The sequence below is a fragment of the Pipistrellus hanaki genome, assembly GCF_964339955.1.
Source record: "Pipistrellus hanaki genome assembly, chromosome: 6".
In the NCBI taxonomy this organism is placed as follows: Eukaryota; Metazoa; Chordata; class Mammalia; order Chiroptera; family Vespertilionidae; genus Pipistrellus; species Pipistrellus hanaki.
Window position 1 is genome coordinate 46,740,067 of NC_140508.1, and position 20,919 is coordinate 46,760,985.

Sequence of the window (20,919 nt, forward strand, 5' to 3'; positions counted from 1 at the left end):
TTACCTCAGAATTAGATATTATTGCCAAATATGCTTAAATAATAATTAAATTATATAGTTTTTAATATAAAATAACTTACTACAATAATGATTATTGAATCAAATTTCCCCATCAAGCAATATGAAATTCTGAAATCAATTCCTCACGCATCTAAATTATTGAGGGCTATCAATACTAAATGCATCTGAATAAAAACAACAACAGAACATGCTAATATTTTTAGTGCTGTTGATGACATTAGTATAGTCATCTTATTTTTGGTACTCTTCCTCAGACCTATAGATATAACATAAGATCACTCAGCATCATAGCCATAGCGAAATGGTGTTTCGCTTATTAAACGTGAACAACTCTCAGTGTTTTCTCTGTAGAAAGTTTCCATTATTTTGATGGAAATTGGATAGTAGAGACCATAGTTGAAGGTGTAATGGTGATTTCACATCACCTGGAATTAAGTTGTTGGAGAGTGTAAAAGAGAAGAAAAGGATGGATTTATTGTCGTAAAGATGACTGCCCATTATTCTAGATATGGACTTAGTTTTGTTTCTTTATAACTTGATATTTCCTGAACTGCATTTCTAAAAACTTGAAGATAATCCTCTTTGTCCAATATTGAAAAGCCCTACTCATCCCCACATTACAGCATTTTATCTGTTTTGTAATATTATATATAATTATCATATCCCTTTGGTCTTTAATATCCATTAAATTATTGAAAATAAATAAAACAACAAAAGGCAACATCTCAAGAGGGCCTTGTGACCTATGTCAGTGTTCTTCACTCATATGAATTCAGTGAATCGTGATGCCTTTTACTGGGATTTGAAATTTTACAGGAGTCATCAAGACCGCCCTTCCAAACATGGATAGAGAGGCTAAAGACCAGTATTTGCTTGTTATTCAGGCAAAGGATATGGTTGGTCAAAATGGAGGACTCTCAGGAACCACATCTGTCACCGTGACCCTCACTGATGTCAACGATAACCCACCTCGCTTTCCTCGAAGTAAGCAAGCTATTTTGTTAAATGGCACCAGGTGTGCTAACTTTCCTTGCCCATCCTATAAATGTCTTTATAAATAACTTTTATTCAAATTCAGCTCAAATAATTTACTATTATTGTATTCTCCCACAATTTTATTTTATCAGGGGCATGATTTTAATTCAGAAATATAGAATAAGGAGGATATTGAAAAGAAATAAAAACAATCATATATGTATATTATTTCTCTCTAAAATACATGATTCTTGCCAAAACCGGTTTGGCTCAGTGGATAGAGCGTCGGCCTGTGGACTGAAAGGTCCCAGGTTCAATTCCGGTCCAGGGCATGTACCTTGGTTGCAGGCACATCCCCAGTAAGGGGTGTGCAAGAGGCAGCTGATCAATGATTCTCTCTCATTGATGTTTCTAACACTCTATCCCTCTCTCTTCCTCTGTCTAAAAAAAAAAAATCAATAAAATATATATATATATATATATATATATATATATATATATATATTAAAAAATAAGTAAATAAATAAAAATAAAATACATGGTTCTTATTCATTCACATTATTTGAATACTAGAGGCCCAGTGCATAAAAATTGATGCAAGAGTAGGCCTTCTCCTGGCTGCTGGCTCCGGCTTCCCTCCAGCACCTTCCTCTGGCCACAGGCAGGCACTCGGGACCCGGGCTGCTTCCCTTTGGCCCGGCTTCATCAGGAAGGATGTCTGGTCTAAATAGCATATTAGCCTTTTATTATTATAGATTATACATTATTGTCTTTGTTTACATATTAACCTTTTTTAAAAAAAATAATACATTTTCACTGATTTCAGGAGGAAAGGAGAGGGAGAGGTAGAAACATCAATGATCAGAGAGAATTATTGATTGCTGCCTCCTACATGCCCCCCCACTGAAGATCCAGTCTGCAGTCTGGGAGTGTACCCTTACTTGGGATTGAACCATGACTTCCTGGTTCATAGGTCAATACTCAACCACTGAGCCACCCTGGCCGGGTGTACTAACCATTCTTTTCTAAGGAATTTTTAAACATTCCGTAACTTACATGGTTGTTGTAATGAGTAATGTAAAATAGTACTTTATATTATTAGAAAGCCAAAGTAGGAGATTCCTGAGCTCTTTAATTTCTTATTCTACTTCTTTTTAACCACGTCATGCACATTGAACATTCCTTTTTAGTTCTACCACATCTTTCTTGGGCAAACACTCCGTATTCCAAAAAGAAATCAATCTAAAGAACCAGAAAACCACAGGCCCTCAATTTAGTTTCTTTGAGCAAAATGGCTTTTGACTTAACCAAGAAAAGATTTTAAAAAATACTGTATGAAGAGATGTTCTGATTATAAAAAAAGCATTTTAATCTCTCTCTCTTCCAGTGTCCTTTCCCCCCCTCTTTTGTTAAGTGTATGTGGTGCTGCTGTAGAATGTTCAAGAATGTAAGGAAATTTTACAGACTACAATGTCTCTAAAATGCTTGTTTGATAGAAATGGGGAACTAAGCTCTCTTACACAAAGACCTTCAGAGCGAATAATGGCAAGCAAGGAAGCTTTCTCTGCAGATATGAATGCCACTATGTTTTCTTTCAAATACTGCTTCTTTCGATTTTTCATTCTATGCATTTTTAATATTTATACAGCCAACATTTTAATACCACCTGGCAAAAGCAACACCCATACATTTATATCCTACGTTTTTCTTTTTAAAAAATGAATCTATCCTTAATTGTGCTCTTGATGGCTTATTAAGGGGGAGGTGAAGATTGTAGGATTAAAAATATACAAATAATAATGTAATTATATTTGGCTTCAGAATAAATTTAAATGTTTCTCTTTAAGCCTACAGAGATAAAAAGTGATGCTTAGAATTTTTGTGGTTCCAGTGCTCAAGATTTGATAAGATAGAGCACAGATTTTCTAGCTTTAGATCCTCTCCTACTTATTAAAGTGAAGGAAGCCAAGGATGTGTCATTAGATTTTTTAGTTTTGCTGGGGTTTTTCTCTAAAATTTGGTTACCATCTTAACCTTGAATTTTTTTTTGGATTTTTAATAAGAAAAATTCTGGGTATGTGTAAAGAATCACTCAAACATGATAAGCATATATTGTAATCATGTCTATAAAAATCAGTAACTTATTCACAAAATTTAGAAAATTGCAAACTGCAATAGCTTTCAGCTTAAAATGTGTTTCCTATAGATACATTTTTCTTTGCATATTCCTCTCAGAGAGAAAGCTTCTTCTGTATAAGAAAGTGAATATGCACCACAGTTGGCAACCTGAAGGAAATGGATTAGGGGGGAGGAAGCAGGAAACAGTAGGTGATTAGCACAAACAGTGAAGGAGCATCTGTTCTTGAGGACTTTCATAGTTTCGGAGGGTTAGTCTACACATTTCATCTGTTTCCCTAACTTCTTTATTTCTCATATTTTTGAGTTGAGGGATATTGAAGAGGAATTTTTGTAAGGCTTTTTTGCTTTGTTTTGTTTTTTAAGACAAATTATCTTTTCTTTTTCCTCCTATTCCTGTCATATTGCCTCTGCTCTGGTACCATTATATCCCCGTCAGTCCTGCATATAACCCACAGAATCGTCCTTGGTAAATGTATGAGCTAAAACAAGACTAATATTGTTTTTCATAAACTTTTATCCAGTTTTCTGAAACTCTGTTAGTAAAAGAAGCTATTGTATAAATTCCAACTTTAAGTAATCAGAACTGTTGAGGCTTGAATTTACCTATGTGAAGCCTAAACTATACTATTTTTATTTTTTAATATTTCCATTATATTAATTATAGCTGAGTTGTTTATATTCAATGATTGTATATGAAGTAACTATAATTATTTTAAATGTATTTTGGTATTTAAAGTAGCATAGTTCCTACCACTAGAAATATAGAAATGGAGATTCTTTTCTTGCCTCTTCTCAGGCCATATGTTTCTGCTGACAAGTACTCATTATTATCTAATCATCCTCCTGAAATATCTTGAGACTAAATGAAACTAGTCTCATATTGCCTAGTGTCTTCTTTATTAAAAAATAAAACATATTAAGACAAGATGATGCAAAATAGTCAACTAGTTACTTTTTTTCTCCTCTGTTAGCTTGGTATAAGGTTTGGCTCATTTTTGTTTGACTTTTCGCAGGATCTTACCAATATAATGTCCCCGAGTCATTGCCAGTGGCCTCTGTTGTGGCCAGGATTAAAGCTGCTGATGCAGATATAGGGGCTAATGCTGAAATGGAATACAGAATTGTGGATGGTGATGGATTGGGGATTTTCAAGATTTCTGTTGACAAAGATACACAGGAAGGAATCATTACTATACAGAAGGTAACATTTTATTGATTTTTCTATACTAGAGGCCTGGTGCATGACATTCGTGCATGGGGGGAGAAGGAGGTCCCTCAGCCCAGCCTGTGCCCTCTCACAGTCTGGGACCCCATGGGGGGTGTCTACCTTGCAGCTTAAGATGGCAGTCAGACATCCCTCTCACAGTCCAGGGGTCTCACAGTCCGGGACCCCTTGCTCCTTATCGCCTGCCTGCAGTGGAGGCAAGAGAGGCTCCTGCCACCACTGCTGTGCATACCAGCCATGAGCCCAGCTTCTGGAGTGCACTGACCACCAGGAGGCAGCTCCTGCATTGAGCTTCTGCCCCTTGTTGGTCAGTGTGCATCAAAGCGACTGGTCATTCTGCAATTCAGTCGATTTGCATATTAGGCTTTTATTATATAGGATGGCAACTTCACAGAGATTACTGAGAAGCCCTGTCTACCTTGAAGGGGAAACGTATTAGACAAACTGCATATTCACTTTCTTATACATTTGTGTGTGTGTGTGTGTGTGTGTGTGTGTGTGTGTGTGTGTGTGTTTAATTTTAGGAGGAGAGGCTGTGTATTTATTTGTAGGTATCATGATCTTGAGAAATACTGAATGACATGTGTAATCATACTCCATCAATTCTATTCTCTGAGTGAACCTCGCCCTATCCATAGCTCTGTGACAATAGGCACACTGACCAATGTTTTACTCATTTTAAGTGACCTGTTTGGAGAGATGACTGTGCCTCTCAGTGATTATTTCAGTAATGAAACCTGACTATTAACTGAATGCCTTTGCAAGCAAACCAGATAAACACTCCACATACTGAAAATAATATAGGTAATCTTGGAAACAGAAAGCAAAATGTTGAAAGCTTGCTACATTATCATTTTTTTAATTTGTATTAATCGAAATGCTTGAAAAATTTACCCTATAATGCCTTCCATCTAAGTGCAAAGCAAATCATTGTCATTCAAACTGAAGGCTGTCTGTGAGTGCTTTTTAAGTATAGCTCCTGACACTGATTAGATATGGTGAAAATGAGCTGCTTAATCCATCAACTCTGTTTAGACATGATCTTTAATAAATGTTAAATTTTAAAAAGTGTCAAAAGTAATTATTACTTATCTCAAATATTGGAAACACTAGAAATTGAAATATAAATGAAAATCCACACTCTGAAAAGGCTGGGATTTTGTCAGTCTGACAGTCCAGGTGTAAAGCTCTGTAATTAACTCTTCTAGATAATTAACACATATCAAAAAAAAAAAGGAAGTTATATTTCAGTTGTTATAGGAAAACATATGTTTGATTTCAGGCCAATGGGCAAAACATTTCTGTAGTTATTTCCAGTGGACAGCTGCTGTTTTAGCTCAGCTGGTAAAAATCTATGCAAAAAGTTAAAATAAATAGGATTGGCCAACTGTTGGTAAAATATTTTGTTTTGTTGTGTAAAATAAAAGGAATACAATAAGGTACACTGCTGCTCAAAAGATTTCAAAGATTCATTCGAACTCAGTTTCTCATATTCAAGAATGTTTAACTATTTTTGTGACATGGCACTATAGATGCATCTAGTTTTTAGGAGAGAAACTATTAATCCAATTTCATTTTCAAGGATTATTTGATCAATTTGTTCAAAACGTAATTAATACTTTATACGCAGCTAGTAGACTTCATACTATCATAAGGTCTTTCATTAATCTAGTGCTTGTTCTCTCCACAAGCTTTAACTAAGGTTTATATTTTAATTTATCACATAAGCATCCAAGAACTGTTGGATCCCTTGAATTATTTAACCTGCTATTTTCCAAGTATATATCCCGCTATTCCCCAGTTCCATTTGAAGAACCAGAGTAGGCACTAAGCCACTTTTCATTCCCAGAAGCGAGATGACTTTTCTAGCTCTTCGAATACTCCACCTCCTTTGAGAGTCTCCCATGCTCTGCCCCTGTACCCTCTTTCATTCACTTTTAAATCTGGAAAAGTGTTCCTGTTCCATCTTTAAACCAACAGGTAAACTAGAAAGTAAAGTTGTCTGTACAAACTATTTTTCCTGTTCAAGGAAGAGTGTGTTTTGTTTGTGTGTTTTCCTTCAATGATGGACACTTGGTCTAATACAAATGCAATGAAGTTGTCTCAATTCCACAAACACTGTGGCTTTTCATAGACTTAGCTGGGGCCAGGAGGATGTGGGTAAATAACCAAGGCTGTGTAAGAGTATCCAGTAGAGCTCAGACGCCATCTGCCAAGTTAACTGGTCAGTCCCACCTCGTCTCAATTTGAACATGGCCTGAGGAAGGAGTTGAAAAGTGGGCGGATAACACTGTTCCCCAGGTAGACAGGGAAAGGGAGATTTTCCAAAGAGGTGCCACCTGTGCAGATCCATCACATGCAATGCCTTGTGAAGTTCAGAGTTAGAACTGTGAGTAAAATGGGGAAGGGATATTGACATCTAGCAAGGTGATGTAAGTGGAGGGGCTCCTTCCCATCTTTATGTCTCCTTCCCAAGACCACAGGTAGTTAGTGAATAGGAACTAATTGTATAATAAGTTGCAAATAAGAATGGATTATAAATTAATATTAAAAGGCATTTTAGGTATGCTATAATAAAATACATGACAGAATAGAAAATTGTATTTTCTAATTTCTCTTAATCCTTTATATATTGGAACTGTCTGTGATAATTCTAATTCATTTCAAGCACTTCAGTTCCTTTCAGAGGACTGTATTATAATATCAATATTTACTTAACATGTCATTTTTCTGGTTTTAGTCAAATAGCACATCTTTTTCCATTATTATTATTATTACATGTAAAGTATTGGAGTCATTTCTAGGTTCTTGTCTTGCCTTTTCTTGATCCATACAGCTCTTGGCTGTGTTATTTTTTCTTTTCTTTTTTTTTTCAGCATTCTACAAAGGTTGGTTATTACTGCTTCACTCCAAAACTATTATTTTAATAGCTCTGAGATCATGACGTGCTTCTAGCCTCTCAATTCTTAAATCTGTGCTTTATAAAATTGCTGTTCAAAACACAACACATTTTATTTTTATCATTTTAACTAGTTTGAAAAGAATTTATCTTCCACCAAGGAAATAAAGGAGAGCAAATTGAAAGGAAACAGTAAAATAATCATTGGAACTATATAATTCTAAACTATATAATTCTATAAAATTCTAAAAGTATTTATTGAAGACTGGTAACTTCATGACAGCTCATGAGAAGAGTTGTTATGTTTCTGGCCTTTGGTCCACCATAGGGTGTCATCCCCCTTGTAGTCATCCCCCCCAATTACATTCCTGAAATCCACCTTTTAAAAGCCCTGGAGTTCCACTGCTTATGTAGATATCCCTATTTCTATTGGAGTTGGGATATTTTGTATGTGTGAACCTTCCTTAATAATCATCCAAACTTACTCTTTTTCTACAGTATACTAAAACTTGAACCCATGACTTTTTCATAAACAATGTACCATCATGAGCTTCATTCCACTTTGAGAAAACTATTATATTTTGAAACACACACACACACACACACACACACACACACACACACACACCATTATTGACATAGGGTGAATTAGGAGCAGGGAGAGGAGAATATAAAAGCAGTCTTTTAGAAAGATATGATAGAAAAAGAAGAACAGAATTGTAAAATATTACCTTCATGTTATTATTATAATAAGTTATTATTCCAATACTCTTACACAGATAGTCCTTACTCATATGACTAAATATGCAGAATTTATAGGTTAAAAATTAGCATAGGTGCTTTCATAGAGGATTTTTTCTGTAAGTTAATTACTTTTTTATACATTACGAATAGTTCAAAGTGATGACAAAACTACAGTTTTAAAGAGTTAAAACAATGTACAAACTTTTTTATGGCCATTTATGAATGATTGGATTATAACCAGCAACATAAGCCTTCAAAATTCACTAAGTATAAACATAAATATGATCTTACGTGCATGAAAACTGTCTTTCCACCTAGAATTCTTTTTATATTTCCATACCACAATTTTGACTTTAGGAGCTTTGTGGTCTTTTATTTTTCTTTTGAGATAAAGCATTTCTTCCGCTACGGCACCTCCGTTTTCAATCTAAGACCTCAATTGGGGTTAAATGTGGAATATGGAATTTTGCTTCTACAAACTACATTACCATAGCGTTATAGTGCAGTAAAAAATGAGCATTCTCAAAATGCATTTTCTATAAAGCATTACTACACATGCATCTGGATTTGTGGATGGCTTGTATGGTGGCTCACATGTTTTTAAGCTTCTTCAGACCAATTGTGTTGTACTGTCTTCATAATTTCTTTATGTCTATACCCTAACAAAGGTTAAATGAAGTCAGAACCATCAAATAATAGGCGTTGCTGGGAAGGTATTGATAATACAGCTAGCCTCCATTCACTGTCAGGGAGGAAGAGTTAGAATAGGCAAGGTCCTGTCAACCTTCAACTCAGCTGCACAGATTTCTGAGCTCGGGGGTTAACTATCTTGTTACTGAAATGTGTCCTTTCTCTGTGACTTGCAGTAATGAGGGACTAATTCCCAGAGTTAAGCATGTGTTTCAGTATTTCATAAAATGCTGCTGATGTGAGGTAAAGGGAAATCGAGCCAACAACATTTCCAATAGATTTTCTTCTTCTCATTACGTGTTTCATTCATTAATCCTGCTGCTGTGGATGCACATTTTTCAAAATGGAGCAAAGATATTCCTTCTAGTTTATGGAAAAGGCATAAGTTTTGGGTTATTTTAGTTTTAAAGGTTGGATGTGATATGATTAATAGAATAACTTTCATTTAGTGAACTTCTGAATTTCAGATTATATTTTCCAATGTATTAAACTTATTGTTTCTTTGTGATATATAAGTAGATCCTAACATCATTTATATATGTGCATGTATATATGATGTAATCTATGTATTAATGTTTAAAACTTACTTGTGTTTAAATAGTAAAGATTAGATATAAATATAGCGTCTTAAAGCCCTGGCCAGGTAGCTCAGTTGCTTAGAGCATCATTTCGACACACCAAGATTTGCAGGTTTGATCCCCAGTTAAGGTACATAGTACATACAAGAGTCAGCCCATGAATGCATGGTTGGGTGTAGCAACAAATTGATGTTTATTTCTCTTTCTCTCTCCCCTCTCCCCCATCTCCTTGTTCTTCTCTCTCTATATACATATATGCCTTAAGCAACCATTATGACTGAATGACTGGATGACCGGCCAGTAACTATGCTGCACACTGACCCAGATTTTGCTGCTGGGGCTCTGACAGCCCCAGATCTGGTTCACTTGCACCCAGTATCCAGACAGGAGGGAAGAGGCAGCCTAATTCCTCACAGATCGGCTGTTGGTTAGCTTGCTGCTGGGGCCAACCTCCTATGGTCCCTCCCCCTGGGCAGCCGGCCTCCCCCAATCCCCATCAGCCCTATCACTGGCTAAGCCAAGGGATCCCTACCTGGGATGAATTTGTGCACTGGGCCTCTAGTTCAATCATAAAATTTAAAAACAATTTTAAAGTAAGAAATCACTCTTTGAAGAAATTTGATAGTAATGTAAATGTCAATACATGATTGACTTCACTAAAGTGACTAACCTGCTTAGTAATATTTCAAATTTTTTTAATTTTGATAATTTATTAGAGCAATATTCTCAGAATGTGTGTTATGTCAAAGACATTTTCTAGGGAATTGATCATGAATTTTATTATTTTTTTGCTTAGGACAAGTCACGGAATACAGGATTTTTGTTGCTGCTTTTTACATGGTGTGTCTTTACCTAAATTAGTTTCAATAGGTAGGATTCCTAGATGCATTTAATTCCATGATGCATTTAACAAATAGATAAAAGATAATTAATGATTGTATAAGGAAAGTTAGAGAGATAATTTCAGGACAAAATTTATGTTTTCAGTATGGGTAACTAGATAGATAATTGTGTCATTCCTTTATAATGGGAGTGTGGAAATGATGAATGTATTTTGGAATGTTACACGTGAGGTACTTCTGATACCAGGGAAATAATGTCTAGGAAGTAAGGAATATAGCTGTAAGGAGAGGTCTAGATTATAAACTTGGGTTTGGAAGTTATAAAAATATGCATGACAATTAAAAATTGTCTAGATTATAAACTTGGGTCTGGAAGTTATAAAATATGCATGGCAATTAAAAATAATACAGCAGTGGAGGGGAGGGGGTGAGAGTGGAGTGGAAGGAGAATAGGGGATATCAGTAATACTTTAAACAATAAAGGAAAAAATTTAAAAAGGTAAATAAACAGTTGAAAACTTCCAAAAAAAATGTATGTAAAATGGGGGAAGAATGCATTAGACATTCCTTGGTGAAACTGAAAAATTTTAAGTTACCAGCGAAGAGAGATATAGAGAAGGCAAATTGTTTAATTCTTCCATGATTAAGGCATTTTTACAAAGTTTAAAAATAACTGATCAATAAAGCAAATAAATAATTCACGTTCAGAAAAATAAGAGGAATTTCATATATTATCAATTATGGAGGGAATTGATGGATCCTGGAATATCTGTTAGACCAGTAAGGAAATGATTGGAAACATCAAGGACCTGGAGTTCATAGAAATTCCTATGTCTAGAACTGACCTCTCTCCCACAATAGCATTTGGTCATTGATTTAATCAGCTGGGAGTATATTCAAAGCAACAGAATATGCTTTGATCTAAAAGACAGGTGATCTAAAAGAGAAACAAATGTTTTTATAGATAACAAACAGGCTTAGTTCTTTTGTACAAAATCAACATTAAACATAGGACACTAAATAATTAGACCTGCTCACATGCATTTGTACACACACACACACACACACACACACACACACGAGCGAAGAATTTCTAAAATTTAACTTTAATAAACTCTAGAAACATCAACAACAGCATTGACCCAAAGTGCAAGATCTAAAAACAAGTCATTGAGATTAATGTCAGCATGTTTTTCTTTATCCCCAAAGCCAAACTCTATGGAAGGGAAAAATGCAGTGCAGTGATTTTGTTAAGTGAGTTCAAATTATATTTAAGTGAGGTTGTACTATTGATAAAGCTAAAAATGGCAGTACGAGATGTTGATCACTATTTGTCACAGTTATCTTTTTTTGACTTTGCCGAAGACATAGACCCTGTTGTCCTGAAAATAGAAGAAAAAGACATAGTCTTTCCTTTTGATTTGCTCATAACAGCAGGGAGTAATGGCACTAATTGTGGTCGAGTAGAAACTCAACAACTATTTGACCAGGGATTGCTGTGTAAGTCACTGTTCCAGATGCTTTAAATTTATCAGTAATTTACTGCAACACTCTGAGGATGGTGAGGTAGGCAGGTACCTAGAAGCGATAATGCTATACACTGTGAGGCCCCAGTTGCTCCTAGGGGCTAAAGAACTTGTTTTAGAGGAAGGAGATGTGTGGTGGATGGACATGGCCTTGAGTTCTCATAGTCTGTCTGCCCCAGTACACTTGCAGTTTTGGACTTCCACTGCAACACTCTTCTATTTAGTTTTTGCATTAATGAATACCTTGCATATTTTTAAATGCATGTTAATGATGTGTGTAAAACCCCTCATTGGTACTCAACTCTCACTATCAAGTTTTATTATTAGGCGAGGGGATTGCCAGAACACTCATAAATATTTCATTAAGAAATGGCAACAAAAAAAAAAGTTACACGAGAAAGAAGGACTTTAGGATTTAAACAACTGAACATTGTAACTGAGGCAGGGATTGACCACCTGTAAGGACCAATAGTAAATAATTAGACTCTGCAGGCCACACAGATGATGGCAATTAATTTAAAGAGCCCAGTTTTGTATTATGGGGGAGACTGCCAAACAAGCTCTTCTCTCTTCCATTGTCTCTGGCATAGATGGCACTTGACAAGTGACAGAGCAGCTTTTAGAATCTGAGGATATTTTGTGGGGATCACTTGTTTGGGTCTATGTGACTCACATATGATTCTAGGTTCTTATTACTCCTGCATATTGCTTAGAGTTGTGGACAACAGCATGGACAGTGTTTTAGTTAAATCTCCAATTATATATAGTCTCCAGTGATTTGTCGATTCAAATATTGAATAGGACCTGTTTAAACATTACCTATGTCTCCTTCCCTTTCCTCTTCCTTTGTCTTTCCTCAATTGTCATTTTAACAATTTTCCCCAAGTATAACCCTGCTCATTAAATCTTCAACATTATGAAATGCATTGCTTATATAGAAATCAATAAGAAAAAAGAATCAGGAGTTAACGTTTTATTGCATAAGATTTTTCTTCAATTAGTTTAACAGTCCTATCCATCACACCACACCCCTCTTTGAAAAATTAGCTGTCTGGCTGATTCTGATTTGCTCTGAAGATCATTTTGTGCAGCAATTCCTTTGTCTGTAATTTTGATTCATAGCCCTTCATATGAATTCTTTTATTGCTCTATTTTCATAATAGCTTTTAGGCAGCCAATCCCCAAGCAGGATGCTGTGTTTCTTGATGATTTAGTGGCATCCAGATGTCAGTACCTCATGTTGTTGCCTTTTAGACACATTTTGAAAAACACAAGTTGCTTTAAAATAATTGTATTCATTTGTGCAGTAAGTTTGAAATTATTCTGTCATGAAGTCAGTCAAACTTTGGAACACAGAAATACTTGGCATGTCTTTTGGTAAGCCTGCACGACTATCTTAAAAGTTGTGGTGGTTTTCAGTTATTTTAAAAGGGGGTGGTCAACAGGATTTTTGAGAAACACAAGCTGTTATACACAGACACAGTGTGTGAAAGTAAGAGGTCTCTCCTATAATTTGTCAGTTTTATTGGTGATAAGAACAAATGGAATAGGCTAGTAGCCAAGCTATTTCTATTATGTTAAGAGTTTCTAAGTAAAGTTATTTACTAGTAGGTAAATAAGAATGCTTTGTTTTATTCTTAGCAATACCCAAATTAAATATCAGATTCCTTGTGTAGACCCAAGAAAACTTGAATGACAAGGTCAGGTTTCCTGCAGGATTCGCATCAAATTACCCAGTGCCTTTTAAACACATCTGCTTGTGTCTCATTCTGAATCTGCTGAATCAAATCTTGGAATGGGAGGGAATATGTTAGAAAGTTCCCCTGAGTGGTCTTGATTCTCACCTTTGCTTGAGAAGCATTAGGCTCAAAGTACTTTTAGATAATAGACAAAAAGGTAGCCTTGCAGACATGTCAAGGACTTGATAAGGTGTTGTGTAAGGCAGTGGTCAGAAAGATTGGCGACCGCTGGTTTAGGGTGCTACCGTTTTTGTGTGAAACCTCAGATAAGAATTAAGAATTTTCTCAACAGTAATTCTATGAAGTTATCTGTGGTCAAGAAAAACCATCTGCCTGTTTCTTCCCCCACCTCCCATTCAGCCATCAGGGTTCTCTGGGACAAAAGTATAGTTCAGTTTTATGGCTCTCATGGCCTGAATGCCAGTATTCCAATGTTTTTTGTTTTGTTTTGTTTTTTTTTCTAATTAAAGAAGAATTTATTGAGCCCTTTCTATATACCATTTTCATTATAGGCACTGAAAATGCTAGTAATGAGCAAAAAAGTCTGGAGCTTACATTCTACTGGATGAGACATTAAGTAAATAAATATTTCAGCAAGTGCTTACTGGTCTAGGTATCATAAACATATTCTGGGTATTAATTTACATATGTCTCTTGTGTATTAATCAGAGATGAGCCATGAAATCTCTTTAGGTGTTGTTTATGTTCAAACACACACAATGTATAAATTTACATGTTATATATACCTGGGTATACGTGTGCATATGTGGTATGTTTTATATATGTAGCATATGTCACATATATTGTATATTTATACACACATAGTGCATGTGCATGTTGTATTTATATAACTGCATTGTTTAATTTATTTTAATCAGTGTCACATCCTCATGGGGTGAGGTGTAACACCTATGCACCTATATGTGTGCACACAATCATTCTCAGAGATAAACTGAATTAGGATTACATGTCAACATTACATTTTAGCCCATTTTTCTTAGGGTTCTTGTTGTTGTTAAATACTGACAAGTAAATTATGCTTTATATTTGGTAATATTTCTTTTTGAAATTTTTATTTTACATTATTAAATGTAAAGAATATTTTGGAACAGTTTTCAGTGCTGAAATTGAGATTAAAAATCATGAGACACCATGAGCCTCTTTATCCCTTGAAGAAAGAGCAGCCTGTTATTGTTGTAGAAATGTCACCATATTGAGAATAGAATCCTGTTTTCTTTGCACCTGGTGCCTCACTAATAGAGTTAATTCCCCTCACATGTTTTCCAGCTACCATCTGGTTTGACTAGGGTCACTATTTTTTGAGGATCGTGTTGGCATGGTAATCCTCTCGAAAAGTTACAGACTAGAGATCCTGGAAGATAACTGATAGCCATCTAATATAAAGAGAGAGAGTATGTATTGCATGTGGACGGAAAATGTTGGAAGGGGACTCTGGGTGCTTCCTTGAGAAGAATCCCCGTGTTGTCCGGCTGCACATCACCTGCCCCTTCCGCTGCTCTCTACCTGGAGCACCTGAACCATCAAAATTATAACTAAGTCCCTGAAATCAATGAAATTGTCCTTTTTAATGAGAAATTCAGTTGAAAGTTATATTTCTCTTTCCTTTCAATGTGTGCCCCCACTTCCCAGGATACTGCAGTTAAATGACATGGTTGAAAAAATGTTACACTGATGTCCCTATTGGAAAAGATTTCAAAATCTTATCTGTTGTCTTTCAAATAATACTCCAAAGTCCTGCATTTCCCCATGCAGTGTTTGGCAGCAGAGCGGAAAGAAGCCCTTACAGCTGTCTGTGAGCCAGGACAGCAGTAAGGATCCTGATTGGCATTATTATCTATTACTGTTGAATGCTGATGGTGCCTTTTTGTGGCTGAGTCCTTCCCATGCTTATTGACATTCATAAATGAAAACGCTCTGCTTTACTGACTACCTAATTGGCAATTTAATTTTCCTAATAACTTTCTCGCAGGACCTGGATTTTGAAGCCAAAACAAGTTACACACTACGGATAGAAGCTGCAAACAAAGATGCCGACCCTCGCTTTCTGAGCTTGGGGCCCTTCAGTGACACGACAACCGTGAAGATAATTGTGGAAGATGTGGACGAGCCCCCCGTGTTTTCCTCCCCCTTGTACCCCATGGAAGTGTCGGAAGCTACCCAAGTTGGGAATATCATTGGCACCGTCGCAGCTCATGACCCAGATTCGTCTAACAGCCCTGTGAGGTAACAGCTCCATGCTGTCTGTTTCTACAATTTCAAAACAATGCACTTCATTCACAGCTCACATGTCTACGTTAGGATGCTTTTGGTTCGTAGCAAATAAAAACCAATTTTGTCTATGTATTGAGACATAACAGCAGACGTGAAACAGAGTCAGAACAACTCAACATTTTGCTAATTCAGAATGTGCCACCTGATCTTCCAAAGCCATTATCACGTAGCAGTATTTTGAAGCATCCGTGATTATCCACAAGCCATAGCTGATGAGCCCCTACATCCAATTATCCTCGGCTCTTTCAAAGCAAACTGTATTCAAAGGTGAAGTGATGCATGTCCTAGTTGTATACATGCATATATTAGAATACTAATTTTATAGATAATTGAAACTAGGGATGGAGTTTTTAAAACTTTTTTTCCCCCATATTGGTATATTTGGGTGGTATATATTCATTTATATTATTATTTTCACTTATAAACAATAATGTAATACCTAATATATGCATTAGGACTATTTTTAAATGTCTTTTCAGTCATCTTGTACAGAGACAGGAAACATTATTATAACCAACTAAACTCTTCGGACTCACAGAATTTATTCTTAAAGTATTTCAAAATGTTACAGTATTCTATTTCACGCTTTTTGCCTATAATTTACAATCTGAAGTCTACATGTATGTTTTTGTGTATGCATGTGTTCGTGTGTGTGCACATATGATAATTTATGTCTTTTATATTACACACCTTAACTTGGGATCATAAGTATGACTTTTCATTGTGACAGTATGGATTTGATTATATAGTCTGCAAAGTATAAAAATCAATGAATGTTTTATATTCAGATACTAGGGGCCCAGTGCACGAATTCTTGCATCTTGAAAGGAACTGTGAGCTGTGAGGCTGTGGTAGGCACATGGGCAGATCTTGGCTCATCCTCTCCTCCCCCGCCTGGCTCCTCTCGCTGTGGCCCCCCTTGTTCCCTGTCTGCTAGCAGCCCTGCTCCCACCACCACTGCTCCTAGATGTTGACAGCGCCAGCCTTGCTCATACCCGCTGATAGCATGGAGTGATTGGGGCCAGCCCCAGCAGTGGGTGCCAGCAGGGCCAGCACCATCAGCAGGTCTGAGTGGCTGCTGCTGCCCTGATTACCCCCTCAGGAGCAGGGGGAGGTGGAGAAGCCCTCAGGAGTGATTAGGGCCAGCACCCGCTGCTTGCACCTGCTAATGGTGCTGAGTGATTGGGACCAGTGCCGGGCACTGGCAGTGGGTGAGAGTGGGGCTGGCATTGGCAGTGGGTGTGAGCAGGGCCAGAACTGGCAACAGGTGCCGAGTGCTGGGCAGAACTGTGACATGCAGGAGCAAAGAATTTTCAGTAACCACCAGAGGCTCTCCCCAAAGATAGCGACTCATGTCCTACCTTAGTCTGGTGCCCCTACTCACCTACTCCACCATCCCACCACAGCCAATGCCCACCATGTTCTGCACACCCCCACTGGTGGTCAGCACAAGTCATAGCAACTGGTTGTTGGATTGTTCCACTTGTTCTGCCATTTGGTCTTTTTGCTTATTAGCCTTTTATTATATAGGATGTTCAGCTTATGACCACAGCCTTTTAGATTTAACCCATATGTGAGAATTCTAAGTGCTTTTGAGTTAAATTCTGAGCTAAGCCTGGACATTGACTACAAAGTGTGATGAAAAATATCTGAAATGTAGGCACTGATTCTTAAGAAAAGCTCATAATTTCTATCTCCCTTAAAGTATAAGCATACATATCTATATCTATCTATCTATCTATCTATGCTCTTTTCCTTCTCTTTTTGTCAAATATTTTAATTTTTAGCCTAGTTGAGAATTGGTATAAAATAATTGTTATTCCAAAACTGAACTCATAGTCATTGTTTTCATGTCTATATAAGAAATTCAGACCGTTGAGAATGGTATATTATTTTAAATGCGGTGCTCATAAATCATTTTAAGAATATAATTTGTTCATTATAATATTTATGAATCACAAATATACCAGATAGATCAGCCTTCCCCTCTTCTCTGTTAGAGCCCAGCCTTCTTTGTCAGAGCAGCTCTCTGGCTTAAGCTCAGCTACATCTACCGAGTCTTCTTACCTTGCACAGGCTTGAATTTGGGTTTTGTTATATCATTGCATCTCTTCGTGACACACTTTCCCTCCCGAACAGAAACCACAGCACAGCTGTAGGCATAGATCAGCTACTCAAGACAGTTTGACTTTTGTTTAAATGATTTCATTTCATGGGGAGAAATACCTAATGCTTGCATGAAGTTGGGGGTGTGGGGAAAAAGAGACACACTAATAAATATTATAATTCAGTACTTGCATGAGAAGATTTAAATAAATTTTGATTTTTGATTTATTGCATTGGTATTTTAATACTGTTTGTTTTTTTTTCTCGTGTCTTTAGTGTCATTCCTGATAAAGCATTTCAGAGTAAATAGTACACTTTGTATAATATCTTATTTATAAAAAATATAGTGTCATATAATAATTTGGGGATGAAGAAGGAAGAGTAGGCCAAGTGCCTCGCAACCTGAGTTAAGAGATGAAGTGAGTCTGGAAGCATAGAGATAGATATAACGGACAAGGCCTGGACTCTGATGATTTGGGACATAAAAATCTTGGTGGGCTTAATTAATGAAAGAGAAGTGTATTTCTACGTCATATAAATTTTCTTGAATCTAGTAAAGTTGACCTAAAAGTTCAGGTTAGTACTATCCACTTAGGATTTTCTAATCCCTGAGTCTCACAAATCGGGAGATACAGACTTCGTTCAGAGTGAACTTAAATGTGATTTTTCATGTAACTACTTATTTTGCATTTGTAAAATTGATTAATTGGCTTACATTTAACAATTAAATTATTGAGACATTTATTTGTATAAACTCAGCAAAGTTATTGGTAGCTGATTTTTTTTTGGGGGGGGGGATTTGTCTCCTGGATTTGTCCTTCCCTGTCTATTTATGACATCCTTCAAGCTGGTCTCATTTTGTAGTTTGGTGAGTAATGTGTATTCCCATGCATCCTCTAAAAGACTGGTCTTCTTCCCAGCAGTGCTATTTGCAGAGTGACCGAGGAAACGCCACTCAGCCTGCTGAGTTTCCATATGACCCGGTAGAAAGGAAAAGCAACTCTTCTTCCACTTTATCCCAGGTTTTTTTTTTTAGGATTAAGTAACTAATGCTTTTATTTATTCTCATTTATTTTTATATTCTTTTTAAATTTTTTTTCAGTTGATTTCAGAGAGGAAAGGAGAAAGTGAGACAGATAGAAACAACAATGAGGAGAATCATTGATTGGCTGCCTCCTACACACCCCAACTGGGATCAAGCCTACAACAAAGGCATGTGCCCTGATTGGGAATCAAACTGTGACCTCTTGGTTCATAGGTCAATGCTCAACTATGAGCTATGCAGGCTGGGCAGTAACTGATGCTTTTAAACTGTGAATCGTGACTTATGTATTAGGAAATAGTATCATTATGTGTTGCTATTATTATAACCTTATTGTGTTTTCATGCCATTTTTATTTCAATGTCATTAACATCAGTGACAGCATACATATTTTACAAGCAACTATATTGGCAGTCTATATTGAAAATTGTTTTGTATTCACATAGAAATACATAGAAAGGATAAGGTAGTTGGTTACTGGGCATAAGCATGTAGTTGCACACTCAAGTAACTAGCAAAATAGAAGTAACCATTTCAGTAAATGCCAATGCCTGAGTAGGTAGTACAGTCCTCTGAGGTTCTAGGGAAAGTGTTCTGAGGTTGAGATGGAACAAACCCTAAGAGCCTTAACAGTCGTGAGCTTTGGGCTTTGATTCCCCCAGAAATATTGCAGTTCTTAGAGGAATAGAGAAGCAGTATTTGTTTCATTGTAATTATTTAAAATTAGACCAATAGTGTTTTTTTTAAAATATATTTTATTGGTTTTAATTTGGAAAATTAAAACCTGAGGTTACTTACCCCCTCCCCCCAAAAGAAGACATTTTGCAAACAAAGTGGATAACTGGATAACTGGTAGCTGGAAGGTTACTTACTGGCTTCCCTCCCCCACTCCCCCTTTTAAAGTACTAGTTACTTACCATTTTTATAAATTTTGGCCCTATACACCAAAGATGTATCAGGGTTTTCTGTTGAACTTGTGTTCTGCTGATTCACTATCAGGACTGTGTTCTGCTTTTCTGATCATTTTTCTCAATGGCAGAAACGTCCCTTCTGTGTTTGTCATCCATAAAGATGTACTAGCATCCGAGAGCCTACAGGACGATTCGGATCTCATGTCAGCATTGGTAGCTGATCTGTAGGTTAGTGGGCAAGATGAACACAGATGCGGCCCAGCTACACTCAGGATGGCAAAAATCAATGGGAATCTGAACAATAGATATAGTGCACCAGAAGAATATTATACATGGATCAATAAATCCATATACATGTGTTAAAGACCTGCTTTGTGCATGACACTAGGGAAAAAACTGGCAGGAAAAAACAAAGATGAATAAAACATTTCCTCTGACCTCAAGAAACTTACAGTCCGGAGGGAAAAAAGAATTGATTCCATAAAGTTAAAAAAATGTGAGGTGGAAAATGTCAGATCTGTAACATTGTGAGATCAAGAATCACCACTCCGGACTTGAGACTTCATTTGAAGGAATGATGGTACAAGCAGGGGTGAGGGACATCAGGATTTGGAGCAGCCAAGAAAACATTATGCAAAGTCTGTTTATGTTTTATTTAGTTATATCCTCTGCATCTAGTGCTATTCTGTGAAATCAGATAATTTATTTCTCTGGCCAGCACAACAAGCCCAAAGTCCCTATGCCTAAAATAGTCAATGAATTTCTGCATAATATTATTAGAAATTAGAACAGATAGATGTAAAGGGGAAAATAAAATTAATGAGGATAATTTTTAGCATTCTTAACAATTTGAATCCAGAAGTATATTTGTATTTATGTTTAAGGATACCTGAAAAATAACATTTACCTATTGGCTTTTTTTGCAAGTGTGTTCTCAGATAAAGGTGATAAAATGGTATTAGATCTTAACATTATGTAGCATGACTGGTATGAACACATTTGGGGGGTTTTGAATAATTCATTATGTATTTTTAAGTAGCTTGTACACATGCATATATTTGTACATATTGTTTTGATCTAAATTATTTGTGAATATCTGATTATTCTGAGAAACTTAAGGATCCAGAAAAATAGTAGTTTATTTGAAAAGGAAAATCTGAACTGTAATCTGTTTCAAAATGCTGCTGAGC

General features: G+C 36.4%; 1 protein-coding gene across 4 annotated transcripts in view; it reads left to right on the plus strand.

Moving 5' to 3' along the window:
- The window catches only part of CDH7 (cadherin 7), a 135,113-nt gene that overhangs the window by 61,734 nt on the left and 52,460 nt on the right, over nucleotides 1-20,919 (plus strand). For all 4 annotated transcript variants that reach the window (XM_084887836.1, XM_084887838.1, XM_084887835.1 and 1 more), the window contains 3 exons: nucleotides 838-1,005; nucleotides 4,149-4,336; nucleotides 15,369-15,622. In XM_084887836.1, coding sequence (XP_084743962.1) covers nucleotides 838-1,005; nucleotides 4,149-4,336; nucleotides 15,369-15,622 — 610 coding nt within the window. The remainder of the gene's footprint in view (nucleotides 1-837; nucleotides 1,006-4,148; nucleotides 4,337-15,368; nucleotides 15,623-20,919) is intronic.